Source organism: Haliotis rubra, unplaced genomic scaffold (assembly GCF_003918875.1).
Source record: "Haliotis rubra isolate DU_JTF1 unplaced genomic scaffold, ASM391887v1 Scf161, whole genome shotgun sequence".
Classification (NCBI taxonomy): Eukaryota; Metazoa; Mollusca; class Gastropoda; order Lepetellida; family Haliotidae; genus Haliotis; species Haliotis rubra.
In genome coordinates this window covers 938,143-953,652 of record NW_025765570.1, presented here as the reverse complement: position 1 = coordinate 953,652, position 15,510 = coordinate 938,143, and the positions used below count along the sequence as shown (strand labels likewise).

General features: G+C 41.9%; 1 protein-coding gene across 1 annotated transcript in view; it reads left to right on the top strand.

Moving 5' to 3' along the window:
• The window catches only part of LOC124271547 (myosin-11-like), a 97,811-nt gene that overhangs the window by 37,977 nt on the left and 44,324 nt on the right, over positions 1-15,510 (top strand). Inside the window, 11 exon segments of the mRNA XM_046706689.1 lie at positions 580-705; positions 1,041-1,166; positions 4,088-4,255; positions 5,716-5,841; positions 6,136-6,303; positions 7,101-7,172; positions 7,563-7,607; positions 11,962-12,027; positions 12,405-12,566; positions 13,215-13,294; positions 15,200-15,296. Coding sequence (XP_046562645.1) covers positions 580-705; positions 1,041-1,166; positions 4,088-4,255; positions 5,716-5,841; positions 6,136-6,303; positions 7,101-7,172; positions 7,563-7,607; positions 11,962-12,027; positions 12,405-12,566; positions 13,215-13,294; positions 15,200-15,296 — 1,236 coding nt within the window.

The following is a 15,510-nucleotide window of genomic DNA, read 5'->3' as shown; positions in this document are numbered from 1 at the left end:
ACATGTACGGTTACAGAAGATTTTGATATAAATTACCGAATTATTTCGACATATGGATCAACAGCAGCAGTGCCATTTAAAGTTCCCATGGGGGTATATAGGATGTAATTCATCACTAAGGAATCCAAAGGTGGCTTGACCCACCACCTATACCGTCGGATTCTACAAGCAGTAAGCATGAGTCAGGATAAGGAAAAATATGTAATTTTCTGACTAAAATTGATATTTTATACTTATCCTGACTCATGAGGTAAATACCTCCCAACCTCCCCACAAGGCACTCTGGATTTCACAGTAAACCAGTGTGTCGGTTATAATACGGAGAGAGTGAAGAGCATGGCAGACGGATGGCGCCGTTCCCGCCAAAACCGGGCAAGGGAGGTGACTCCTGGTAAGTGATTTTACGTCCGCTTTTTATAAGGGAGCTTCAAAAGGGGATTCAAGTGTTCCACAGCATTCGGAAGGAAAGGGGAGACAAGCAATAAGCATGTTATTTAATGAATCACTTTATCATGTATTTTCACAGGTGTGAAGAGACAGATGAAGGTATGTTTGATAACACTTTTCTCTTTATTGCAGGAACGTGACATTCTACAAAATGAAGTTGGTTCAATGAAAGAAATGGTGGAGATGACAAAGGCTAATCTTCATATGATGTCACAGGAGAGGAACAATGTGAGGAACAGCTTGGACAGTGTTACACAGGTGGGATAATTTTACATATATAGGACAGTGTTACACAGGTGAGAACACAGTATGATAATTTTACATATATGGGACAGACTGTGTTGTTACAGGTCAGACACTGTTAGGCAGGTGGAACAGTGTTACACAAGTTGGAAAGAGTAACACAGGTAGGACAATGGTAGAAGGTGGGACAGTATTATACACAGCTCTGTCAGTTGTTTTGATGGGATGGTTACTTTGGTGTTGGAATCTGGAAGCATACAGCTTTTTGATAATGCAGTAGACAGGATGTGTAGAATTCACTGTCTTGTTCATGAATGACTTTATGATCTGTAAATTCTATTCACTTTCAGGAGAATACTGTGCTATGTAAGAAGATCCATGAGATGGCAGGGCAGATGGTGGAGTTGAGAACGTTGCTGCAGGCGGTCCGTGATGAGAATGAGAGTCTGTCTAGCACCTGGAAGAATGTCTCCCAGGTAAGTGTGAGTGTGTGTCTAGCACCTGGTAGAATGTCTCCCAGGTAAGTGTGAGTGTCTGTCTAGCACCTGGTAGAATGTCTCCCAGGTAAGTGTGAGTGTGTGTCTAGCACCTGGTAGAATGTCTCCCAGGTAAGTGTGAGTGTGTGTCTAGCACCTGGAAGAATGTCTCCCAGGTAAGTGTGAGAGTCTGTCTAGCACCTGGTAGAATGTCTCCCAGGTAAGTGTGAGAGTCTGTCTAGCACCTGGAAGAATGTCTCCCAGGTAAGTGTGAGAGTCTGTCTAGCACCTGGAAGAATGTCTCCCAGGTAAGTGTGAGAGTGTGTCTAGCACCTGGAAGAATGTCTCCCAGGTAAGTGTGAGAGTTCTGTCTAGCACCTGGAAGAATGTCTCCCAGGTAAGGGTGAGAGTCTGTCTAGCACCTGGAAGAATGTCTCCCAGGTAAGTGTGAGGTGTGTGTCTAGCACCTGGAAGAACATCTCCCAGGAAAGTGTGAGAGTCTGTCTAGCACCTGGAAGAATGTCTCCCAGGTAAGTGTGAGAGTCTGTCTAGCACCTGGTAGAATGTCTCCCAGGTAAGTGTGAGAGTGTGTCTAGCACCTGGAAGAATGTCTCCCAGGTAAGTGTGAGAGTCTGTCTAGCACCTGGAAGAATGTCTCCCAGGTAAGTGTGAGAGTCTGTCTAGCACCTGGAAGAATGTCTCCCAGGTAAGTGTGAGAGTCTGTCTAGCACCTGGAAGAATGTCTCCCAGGTAAGTGTGAGAGTCTGTCTAGCACCTGGAAGAATGTCTCCCAGGTAAGTGTGAGTGTGTGTCTAGCACCTGGAAGAATGTCTCCCAGGTAAGTGTGAGAGTCTGTCTAGCACCTGGAAGAACATCTCTCAGGTAAGTGTGAGAGTCTGTCTAGCACCTGGAAAAATGTCTCCCAGGTAAGTGTGAGAGTCTGTCTAGCACCTGGAAGAATGTCTCCCAGGTAAGTGTGAGAGTGTGTCTAGCACCTGGAAGAATGTCTCCCAGGTAAGTGTGAGAGTCTGTCTAGCACCTGGAAGAACATCTCCCTGGTCAGTTTGACAGTCTGTAAAGCACCTGGAAGAATGTCTCCCAGGTAAGTGTGAGACACTGTCTAGTACCTGGAAGAACATCTCCCAGGTAAGTGTGAGAGTGTGTCTAGCACCTGGAAGAATCTCCCAGGTAAGTGTGAGAGTCTGTCTAGCACCTGGAAGAATGTCTCCCAGGTAAGTGTGAGAGTCTGTCTAGCACCTGGAAGAATGTCTCCCAGGTAAGTGTGAGAGTCTGTCTAGCACCTGGAAGAACATCTCCCTGGTCAGGTTGACAGTCTGTACAGCACCTGTAAGAACATCTTGTTGTCAGTTTGACAGTGTGGCAAACATACCCAAAGAACTCCTCCCTGGTGAGGATGACAGTCTGCTCATGATGCCTTTTCTGTGGGGAAATGTTCTCTTTTCAATTAAATCTTTAAAAAGACATGTTTAATGCCATTTGCTGAGTAATCTTTAATGTGTTGTGGTGTGGTTATTTGTCAGTTATGCTACTATGTATTTTGGGTCTTGAAGCAGAAATAGAAATCTTTGGAACTGGATGCCTCGGAAGAAAGATCTTCCTTATAAACACAGCTGTAGTAAAGGATTTGAAGTAAAATTTTCTGTTATTGTCCCTGCTTTGGTGTGACAAATGAAAACAAAATGCCACTGATAGTGAAGGGCCAGCCAAACAACTTGCTCTGTCCTGTGTCCATAGAACCTTGACTCCAGACAAATACTCTGTTGACATGCTCAGTTGCCCCAGCAGACTTGCTGTTGATTAATTGTGACTTGCATAGCAATTGCCACAATTTATCTCAAATTTCTCTGGAAAGTATAAAAATATCTTTGGTTTCATTCACCAAATTCATCATCTGTTTTGTCTGTAATATACCATAATTTCTATTTTGTTTGGGGTTTCGTTTCAGCGTAACATGCAATTAATAAATGATCTTTAAGTTATGTTGTGAAATGGATATTGAGTCATTGATATATGTTGGTATTCACCAATTGATCACAAGTCTAGAGGGAATTCAAACTACAGAAATATTTCATGTTCTTACTAACATGCTAAGTTTGCAGAATAGTACTAATAGAATGGAAAAGTCTCCTATACTCCATGTTACATCATTGTATTTAATGCTCTGTTAAATTATCACAGACTATACTTCCCATCAAAAGTTTAGACTCACTAGTGTAAATGTAGCCACTTACTTCAGTCAACTGATCTAAACTAGATTTTGCAAAATATTATATAAAGTTTAAGGGTATTGTTTACACGTGAACTGATGTATTGTAAAACAAATTTGTAACATTGGTGAATTCTTAACAAAACTTTATACCAAAACACAGATGTTCACATGCATGATATTTGCAGATGATTTGCAGCAATTTGATGCATGATCCTTGTGCAGTTCATCTGCATCAGGTTTGCAGTTGGTTCCCCAAAGTTAGTGGAGAAATTCATCTTCAGTGTAACCACATATAAATACATAACATATAGTGAGTACTTTCAGTGAATCTAAACTTTTGATGGGTAGTATATAAAATATATCCTTTTTTGGACAAATTAATGTTTTACCTTATTCACCCTGACACAGGTGGTTTAAATTTTTGATAAAGTCTCTGATGATGCCATCAGGTATGTGAATAATCAATTAGCTCTCAATAATTGTGAATGGGAATGAATGCCATAAAACATATCCAGCATTTTCTTGGATATGGATGGAAACTTGCTACATGTGTCAGGAGTGGTGGAAGTACAACGTGATGGCTGATACACCTATCTGACATCGATGTGTGTTGGAGACGTTAGCAGTGTGCTGTCAGGACAGCTGCCACATACAAATAAGTTGTTTAACTGTGATTGTTGCCTGTAAACAGGACAAACACAACGCTTCCAAACAGATCGAGAACTATCAAGACACAGTGGCAGACCTGAAAGCTCGGCTGGCTACAGTGTCGGCGGACAAAGATCGGCTGTTTCAAGAAAAACTGGACCTCAATCACAAAGTGCAGCAACTGGTGCTGGATAAGGAACAGCTGATTAAGGTAATCCTGCCAGTGTCAGCAGCTGTGTGGTCAGGTTCAGTGTGAGATAACGGTAGCATGAAGTCAGGTACTGGTGGCATAGGTGGATCCAGAAATTTTCAAGGGGGGGGGGGGAAGAATTCTAACCCCCTGAACCCCAACTTGGCTCTGCCATTGCCAAACATTAACTTCAATGTTGTCTTTAGTCATTTTCAAAAGGGGATCCACCGCTGGATCCGCCACTGGGTGGAATTAGCTTGTACTTACATCTATAAGATATCATGAGGTCTGCGAGATGTCAGTATTAAGTCTCTCAGACTATGAAGTATAAAATCAGTGGTATAACATCTGAGATTCAGCCATGAATACATATTTGAGCAGCTGTGTTAAGTCTCTGAGATTCATCTGTACCTATGTGAGAGGTACCAGCTATACATTTAACATTATTTAGAGACTGATTGTTTGTTACAGAGTCGGGGCGGGGAGTGGAGTGGTGAAATTGGTCATAGGACTTTCATATTTGTCTGTCCCCTCTCCTGCCCCATGTTGTAGTAATTAGTTTTGAGGCCCTGGTTTCTTTTGTTGTGTCATTCTTTCCTGCCACCTTTCCTGTGATAGATGAGGCAATATATTAGTCCTTCTTTGAGCAATATACATAAAAATTGATGTTGATGAAATAACTAAACGGATAACCTTATTGCACTATGATGAAAATCTTGAGATAAAAACTCAGATTAAAAAAAAAGTGAAATGTGATAAAAAATCAGGCAGTACATAGTAATGATGAGACCGACCTGTTAAAATCTACTATACACAAAAGAAGGTACATAGGCTTGTTGATATAAGACTGGCTGTCTGGCAGACCACATTACACAATTAACATACCGGGCTTGGAGGACTCTAAATCCAACATATTTGTGAAAATGAAATACAATATGTGGCCAAGCTGTGGTAAAACTAGAATTATTTGAATTTCTCACTTAAGTACCAGGCAGTTTTGGTGAGCCATGGCAACCAAATTAAAAAACACACGCTGCTTTTCTTCTCCGACAATTATGATGGTTTCAGTGTGTGTTTGTAAAATGTAATATTCAAAACAGTGTGAGATAATGGTAGCATGAAGTCAGGTACTGGTGGCATAGGTGGATCAGAAATTTTCAAAGGGGGTGGTGGGGGTGCTGGGGCAAGGAATTCTAACCCCTGAACCCCCAACTTGGCTCTGCCATTAAATATTAACTAATGTGTTCTTTAGTCATTTTCAAAAGGGGATCCGCCACTGGGTGGAATTAGCTTGTACTTACATCTATAAGATATCTGTCTGGCAACACATTGTTTTGTATCGTCCTTAAGATCTTAATATTTTTGTCATTTTATAATTTTATAGATATGTTCAGAATGAGTAAGATTCAGAGCCTTATGGCATTGTTTTTAAGGATAACAGAGGTTTTTTCCATTACTCTACAACCACTACCATGTTGTAGGTGAAGTTGTCGCTGGAGGAGCAGATCACAGACTTACAGAGTGACCTGAACAAATCAAAGATGTCGTCCTGCAAGAAGCAAGACGACACCAAGAAGCTTGGGGAGGAACTCCAGGGGGTGAAGAGGGTGAGTTCAGGGGACATTAAGCAGGGACATTTAGTCAAGATGCATCACCCCAGTTGTTTATTTTACAGATTTTACTTTGTAGAAATTGAGGGTCAGTTGTCTGATCTCTTGTCCAGCTGGGAATGTCACATGGCATCTGGTGTGCAGTGTGCCTTTCCTGAAAGTCAGTCAGGACTCCCATTCTTATTAACTTTTACAGTTCTGGCACCAAGATTGGTACATGGACCTTACTGCCAGATGAGCACTGAACCATCCCCAGTGGACCCTAATCTATGTCCTTGTCCGCTATTCTAGGTGAGCCAGGAACTGTCGATGGAGCTGGCATCAGTCAAGGCCTTCTATGAGCGTGCGCTGGAGCAGATCTCGCTGCTGGAGAATGGGAAGAAGATGCAACAACAGCACCAGGAGCTGGCAGAACAGGAGAAGAGGCGGCTGCAGGGCGAGGTGGACAGGCTGACTCAGGTAGGGTGGAGGTCACCGACATGACAAGGTCAGGCAGTTGGAGGTTGTGGACAAGACCTTAGCAGGGCTTGATTTAGTGCTTTGTTACTTGCACTGGTGCAACCCAAAGTGCAACCTAGTTATTAGTCTAAATTGCACCAGGTGGAAGTCAATTTTTGAGTGGGTAAACTTCTGAATAAAACATCTAAATAATTCAATAGCATATTTCTTTCATTACATATTCCAATAAAGGCAGTGCAACTGGAATTTGGCTGGTGCATCTTAGGTTGCACGGTGCAAGTAGGTGAACATCTATGAAATCGAGCCCTGCTTAGTCAAAGGGGCTGGAGGTCATTAACATGATCAAGGTCAGGAAACTGAAAAGGTCGGGGCCTTGAGGCTGTCAGAATCACTTTGTCAGAGTATGGATGGTGATGGAGAGTAAAACTGGGATTAAAGGTGCAACTGTTAAACAGGAAACAATAATACTGAGACATTAAGTCAGCCTGACTAACACTTTGTGGAGGAAATAACCTTTGTGTAATTGCTTGAGTAATGTCTGTCAAAAATCCCTGTCAGCCTACCAGGGTCTTGGTTCAGATATGTCATGCTTGTGGTGAAAGGGATCTATAACATACCTGGGTTTCCTAAGTCAGTCACAGATCTCATTGAATATCATGGACAGAGCACTTTAGCCAGGATCAAGTGTCCACTATACATCTCCTTGATCAGTTGTCAGCATTGTGTACCCCATTGTAGGCTTTGATTGGTCCTTGTGTAATGTCCAGTCTTAGTAGAGATTCATTCCATGTTACTAGCTGCTTGATGGACGGACTCGGGAAGACCGGAAGGGCCGTGAGGACCTGGAAGATAGCATGTCCCGGATGAAGGTGAGATGATCCTGGTCAGATTGTGGCCCTCGATACTCTTGACACAAGGTTCTGCCTACCTGTGAACCATTTAGAGCAGGTCCATCTACCTCGAGCTTGTCTCTTGGAATCATTTTATCTTGCTGTACAACATTTATGAACAGGCTTTAAGTGAATTTTGCCCTTTGGAATACCAATGTTAGAACAAAAGTTAGGGAATCTAATATCGTCAATCCAGTGGAATCCTTCTATAGCTGGTCTTCAGTGCTACACTATCTCATGAACATAATTGTTCCAATATTTCGATGATGTATTTGTGACTGTCATGTGCTCTATTGTGTAACATGTGTTTGGGTGTGTATGTATTTTTGTCGACTGAATGCTAACATTGGGTGTGGTTCTTTTATTCAGCTGATGCACTCAGCCAAAGTTTTAGATGGTCTGAGTAGGTTTGAGGTTTGTATAGCCACAGCGTTGATATGTGGGCTCTTGCAATGGCTTGATTTGCACTCCGTAGACTGCATCTAACTAATTACTTTCTCTTACCTCTATCTAATGCACAAACTACGGCTTCAAAATTGGTATGTGATGCTTCTTGGTATATTTTCGTAAGTAGATAATGTCAATATTCCTGAGAGAGAATTCAAGTAAACTTAACAACAATGCAGTAGTGCCAACTTGAATTTTTGGTTATCGTCTTAGAATGTTGTAGACAGGAGTAATAAGATGCCCAGGTAGATATCACTGTGTAGAGGTCCCCTATAGATCACTGGGAAACTGTAACATGGCCAGCGAGTCCACACTGGTTGTAGTTTTGTCTGGTTATAGCCCTGTCACCTTGATGATTTAGCCAGCGTATGTTGACGTATCAAAATCTCTGGAAAATGCTGTATACACTGAACTATCGATGTTTTTTTTTCAATGTTTGGCATACACATAGCGTATTCATAACGAGTTGGACATATATTATTGTTATTATATGGGTATTTATATAGCACTATAGTTCATCCCATCTACATGCGTGCTCAAAGTCCTTTGTTTCTTCCCCCTATCATTGGCTGTCAATCTCAATGGCACATCGTATTTTCAATTCCCACTCGCCGGGGATCATACAACTTGTGCAGCCACTGGGTACACCAAGTTATACATAACATATTAGTAAATTATAGAGAACGTTCAATAACTTACAAAAACTTATATCAACGAATGCTTAGCGTGTTGCTGTTGTTCACAACTTATGCCCAACGATAGTTATGCACAGTAGGCGGAAGCGTATTGCCGACGATCACGTGTCGTGGCCTATGAAAAGGTTTCTGCTCGACGATTCAAATCATAACCGCACTGGACATTGCAGTGTCAGCATCACTGTCACAGTATCAACATCACCGTATCAACATCACAATCATGCAAAAGAACTGCCAGTATGCCATTATACGGTAGCTGTACGTTAGAAACACATTTAGTAGGTTCTGTGGTGTCCGGAAAATGTCAAATACGTCTACATACGTCAGTATACGAGATAAGTTGATAAAAGTTACACATACATTCAAACCATAGGTTAGAAATAAATGTTGTGTACGATAGACATTATTTCGACTTATGAGTCGCGTGTAACATGTGTGAACAAGTCAAGTGTTAAATGATGGCATAACTTACCTTCAGCTTATTGCCCTTGTATGCAGGACATTGAAAATTGTGTGCATGCACAAAATTTTCCAGCGACCGCACCGTACTACGACATATACCAGCATGCTTCAGTGTGTGTTTAACTTATACAAAACTTACCCGTAACTTTTTCGATGTACACCAGTTTATTCATCAAATTTTCCATACGTCAGCATACTCTGGATAAATCGTCTAGGTGTGACAGGGCCTTTACAGGCATGTCAGGGTTTGAGGGGCATTCATATTGCCCACACAAATCAAGGAGCAAACAAAGGTTTTACTTCATCCATGCACCCTGATGCACACCCGAACACCTTGGTACACCTGAACTCTTGTGTGAACACTTCCTCTGTGAACACTTCCTGTGTGAACACCTCAACTCTGTACACCTGTAAGGGACGTGTATTGATGATACACCTTTTCCTCCATGAATGAGTCTGTCACAGCTAACATGGTACTGGTATTGTAAGAGGAGCTCCAGGTGGTGGTAAGTCAGGAGACATTGTCAGAATGAGATCAGTCCTTGAGAATGGGGACCTCTACACTCTGTGTGTGTCTGTTTGTGTTTAACATTTCATTAGCTAGTTTGAATGTTTTAATTGTCTAGTCTAGCAGTTTGATTTAGTGTACCCAGCTGTAGCTTCAGGCAGATAGGAGACAGATTTCTGTGTCATTTATTTCTTGTCATTCAGTTTCATTCAGCAGCTCATCACAGCCCATGTTGTTTACTGTTTGTGTCTCGGTGTGCTTGTGACGGTCAGATAACACTACTAGGCTGTGCTGCCACTGTCAGCCTGTTGACGCCAGCTTACTGCATCTTGTATTTCATGTAGACGTATGATGGACATATAGGAAGATTTATACATTCTGCTGAGCTTTATTAACAAATGAATATGTTTACAACTCAAACAAGTTAAAGAGCATCTGATTCTGTCATATGACTGTAGTTAATCCGTTGATCTGTCATCAATAATAATGCAGTGTATTTGTGGAGTGCTAGACTCCATGCACTAGTGCATGCTCAAAGCGCTAAAAATTTGTTACAACCTGATCATTATTACCCCTGAGAACCCAAGCTGCCTGTTAGGCACTAGAAGGTTATAGTCACATGACTTATCCCACCGGGTACCCATTTGTCTGCAGGGTGAACAGAGGCAATTTTGAACAAACTCACTTGCCTAAGGTGAGAGCACATGTGTCACATGTGCTTCGTTGTGGGGCAGGACTCAAGTCCTAAAACTCTCAGGAGTCAAACACGGTCACCCATTGAAGGACTCTCCGCATTACATTACAAGTCATATTCACTGCCATGATTCACTATAGTAATATGCAAGAACCATCTGTTCTTTAACTTCCTTTGAGAGTATATGTTCAAATGTATGTGTATAGTTTGTGATACCTATTAACATAATTAGCACTTGAGATATCCACCCCATCAAACAGCAAACAGAACACATACTGGGAATTAGACAGTGATACTGGAGGCCAAACATATTTACACCACACACTTCTGTCATTGTTCATCCATTGGGAAGAATATTTATTATCAATGGTGAGTTGTTTAGTGCTGAATGACTTAATTTTGAAAATTCAAGTGGCCAATGAGATTAACAAGGTTGTCCTCAGGGTAGATGCAGAGATATGAGTATCAGAGTGAGGTTAGGCAATGGGTGAGGGCTGATGAGTGTGTCAGTTGTGGTAATGTGTCATTTATGATACTATTAGAATAATGTGTAACATCGTGTACAGACTATGTAGATGATGTGATAGTAAATATTTTAGGTAATCTATTTGTGAATTTACAGTAGTATTTGTTTAGTAGTCTTCACAGACCTGTAACTGCACCAGCATAGTGTAAAATACTTATGTTTGAGTTTAGCCCATACTTAGTTGGTCTCTTAAAGATTAATGAACATCTGTTTTCTTTCAGTTTTTGTATGCAGTTCATCCATTTAAAATATTTTACAAGGTGGAATAAAACTTATGAGAAGTCTTCATATTTCTTCATTCCCAGTCTATTTTTATATTCATTTCCCACTTATAATCATTTTAGGGAAGGAAAATCTATTCACTAATTTAATAGAAAAATACTTCCCTAATATGAGAACTTTAACTTGTGCACTGTTTTAAGTTACACCCAATAGATCCAATATACATGCTTAATTTTGTTTAATATATTTCAAAATTATCTATTTCATCAACCTACCCAGTGGTATTGAAATGTAAATCTGAGAAACATTAAGGTTTCCATTTTGTATATCATACAATAAAAGTATGAGTAAAGGTATGGGTTTTTGATGTCAGAATTTCAGGGGCCTTTGTTTCTTACAGCTTTGGCTAGTAGTTGAATATAGGGAACTGCTAACTTTTTGATGTACATTATGCTTAATGGAAAAATTCCCTTGCATTCCATTCTGTATTTCCTAGTGGAGTGACGATTCATCAATACGCATCGATCCATATGCAGCCGATATAGTGAATTGATACACGGTTTTACATTGTCGTATATACCGATATGATGCTTCAAATGGGCCATGATACATCAATGTTTTACCGAATATTGCCGAATCACGATATCTGTCAAGAAAGACTTACTTGTGTTTGATGATTAAAATATATGCATACTTATTTTCCCTTCATACGTTTCTCGGAAATTCTTGCGTCAGGAACTGTGTCAGACATAGCGCTCGCATTTTATTAACATTCACAAAGTCTGTGTCTTAATTATCTCATTTCCGAATGACCATTGAAAAACGCTGGCGGAATTTGACGAAATGCTTTAAAAAAGTTTTGTTATTATCTTAAGCTGTTTTATAGTAGGTATTAGAATTAAAGATTTTAGTATCGTGATACATATCGTATCGCCACCCTTGTATCAGGATTCGTATCGTATCGCAGCTTAAATACACAATACTTTGGCGATATATTGTCGTGACTAAAATTTCAGTATCGTGATGTATCCTATCGCAGGTTGTATGCCAATACCAGCACTAGTATTTCAAACACTAGGAATTCCTGCTGAGATCTATGTTGGCTTTTTAAACTCATCCCTGCACACACTGTAGTAATATTGTATAGTTGTGTATAGCTCCCCATGTTCCACCATGTTCCACCATGTGCTCAGTGCTGTGTGTGTTGTGTACAGAGTGATCTGAAGCAGCTGCGGAACGAGAAGGCCCAGACAGACAACTACAACAGGGAGCTGGAAATGGTGGGTCACAGTAACACTGAGGTGTCCTGACGTATACTTTTGTTGTTAGTTTCTGTGTTTCACTTTGTGTGGACACAAGTACTCACAGCCATGATGACCTGACCTGATTGTCCCTGCTTGTCTCCATGTTTCCCACGGTTTCATCAACCACGGTGTCCTGGGAGCTCTCATGTTCTGATAGTATTGACAAAAATGTAGTTTAGAAACTCAGATGTTTATAGCCTACCATTCTAAAAGAGTGGATCATATGTTACTGTTGTTGCCTTTTATCCTTCTTCTATGAAAAAAAACTGTGCTCAAAGATAAAGTGTTGTTTCAAAATGTGTACTATGTGAAACATGCTGGCGATTGACAAACATGACCCCATGTCGTAACAGAAACTACAGCGAGCAAATGAGGAGATCCGGAGGACGTCCACCATCCAGCAGGAAGAGATGGTGACGTGGAAGCTGACGTGCGAGCGACTTACAACTGCTGTGGCAAGGAAAGAGTCGGAGCTGCAGAGTCTGACAGACAAGTGTCATGATACTGAGTCCATTGTAAGTTAGACTGACTGAGTTTGGTTTTATGCCGCTTTTAGCAATATTCCAGCAACATCACGGCTGGGGAACACCAGAAATGGGCTTCACACATTGTACCCTTGTGGGGTGTAAGTTAGAGACAGGAGTTACTGCATGACACATTATTTGAATATTCTAATGAGGATTAACATGATATGTGGTAGGTCACTGCTTCAAAACCTGCGCAGAGGGGATGAATTTTTTTCACAGCTGTTATATTTTCAGGACATCAGCATCAGTTGTACCTGATAACAAAGTTTTTTCCAGTTGCTTAAATTTTGTTGCAAGGTCACGTGTCAAGGTCATGGAGATAGAACGAAACTTGCCAAAAAGATTGAGATCACATTTCTACTGCAGTTGGTGCAGCAGTTAACAATATACATGGTATATTAGTACTCTAGGATGGGTCTAAGATTTGAAAAGGGTTCGGTCAAGGTCAGTCAAAGGTTAAGGTCAGCGTTCAGTTTTTTTTTGAAAACATGATTATATAAATGTCAGTTTCTGTGGCATTCTTACCTCTCTACAAATAAGAAACTCTGGTTGCATGTATCTTTACAACTTCTTCAATGTTGATGCTATGTCGTGCAAAGGTCAAGGAAAGCTTTGATGTTATTTTGTTTCTTGAAGGTGAGAAGATTACAGGAAGAACTCAAGATAATCAGAGAACAGTACGAAACATTGGAAGACCAGAGAGATGACAGTGACAGGTGGGTACAGGTGATAGTGACAGGTGGGTACAGGTGATAGTGATGGGTGGGTACAGGTGATAGTACAGGTGATAGTGACAGATAGATGTGACAGGTGGGTACAGGTGATAGTGACAGGTGGGTACAGGTGATAGTGATGGGTGGGTACAGGTGATAGTGACAGGTGGGTACAGGTGATAGTGACAGGTGGGTACAGGTGATAGTGACAGGTGGGTACAGGTGACAGGATACTGATACTGACAGGTGGGTACAGGTGATAGTGACAGGTGGGTACAGGTGATAGTGACAGGTGGGTACAGGTGATAGTGACAGGTGGGTACAGGTGATAGTGACAGGTGGGTACAGGTGATAGTGACAGGTGGGTACAGGTGATAGTGACAGGTGATGAGTGACGGGTGGGGTGATACAGGTGATAGGTGACAGGTGTGTACAGGTGATAGTGACAGGTGGGTACAGGTGATACTGACAGGTGGGTACAGGTGATACTGACAGATGTGGTGGGTACATGTGATACTGACAGGTGGGTACAGGTGATACAGGTGACAGGTGGTTACAGGTGATACTGACAGATGGAGTACAGGTAATACTGACAGGTGGTTACAGGTGATAGTGACAGGTGGGTACAGGTGATAGTGACAGGTGGGTACAGGTGATAGTGACAGATGTGTACATGTGATAGTGACAGATGTGTACAGGTAATACTGACATGTGGGTACAGTGGATACACAGGTTACAGGTGATGATAGTGACAGGTGGGTACAGGTGATAGTGACAGGTGATAGTGACAGGTGGGTACAGGTGATACTGACAGGTGGGTACAGGTGATACTGACTGGTGGGTACAGGTGTTACTGACAGGATGTGTACAGGTAGGATGTGTACAGGTGATAGTGACAGGTGGGTACAGGTGATAGTGACAGGTGGGTACAGGTGATAGTGACAGGTGGGTACAGGTGATAGTGACAGGTGGGTACAGGTGATAGTGACAGATGGGTACAGGTGATAGTGACAGGTGGGTACAGGTGATAGTGACAGGTGGGTACAGGTGATAGTGACAGGTGGGTACAGGTGATACTGACGGTGTGTACAGGTGATAGTGACAGGTGGGTACAGGTGATAGTGACAGATGTGTACAGAGTGATACTGACAGGTGGGTACAGGTGATAGTGACAGGTGGGTACAGGTGATAGTGACAGGTGGGTACAGGTGATACTGACAGGTGGGTACAGGTGATAGTGACAGGTGGGTACAGGTGATAGTGACAGGTGGGTACAGGTGATACTGACAGGTGGGTACAGGTGATACTGACAGGTGGGTACAGGTGATACTGACAGGTGGGTACAGGTGATAGTGACAGGTGGGTACAGGTGATACTGACAGGTGGGTACAGGTGATAGTATTGGACAGGTGGGTACAGGTGATAGTGACAGGTGGGTACAGGTGATACTGACAGGTGGGTACAGGTGATACTGACAGGTGGGTACAGGTGATACTGACAGGTGTGTACAGGTGATACTGACAGGTGGGTACAGGTGATAGTGACAGGTGGGTACAGGTGATACTGACAGGTGGGTACAGAGGTGATAAGTGACAGGTGGGTACAGGTGATACTGACAGATGGGTACAGGTGATACTGACAGGTGGGTACAGGTGATAGTGACAGGTGGGTACAGGTGATACAGGTGATAACGTGTGACAGGTGGGTACAGGTGGGATAGGTGACAGGTGCGTGCAGGTGATACTGACAGGTGGGTACAGGTGATAGTGATAGGTGGGTACAGGTGATAGTTACAGGTGGGTACAGGTGATAGTGACAGGTGGGTACAGGTGATACTGATAGAAAGGTACAGGAAAAAGTGAATAATGGTTAGTGTTTCATACTGATTTGATGTTTTTGTCTTGTAAGACTACGATCTGACAACAGACGTATGCACCAGGAGAGGGCTGAGAATGAGCAGATGATCAAACTCCTGGAAACCCAGAAGGAAGTCCTCACAAAGAGTGTGAGTATATTACAGTCAGTATGCGAGTGTGAGTTAGTTCTCACTAACATCGTCTCAGGAATATTTTAACATAGGTTCTCAGATATTCTCCTGTTCCGTTAGACATTACCTATCTGAAGTGGTCCGAAGGCTGTTTAAGTCAGGTCTTTAATAATTCATTATATATCCTGAGTTGCATTGTTTGTCTTGTGTTGCTATGAAAGAATCACTGACT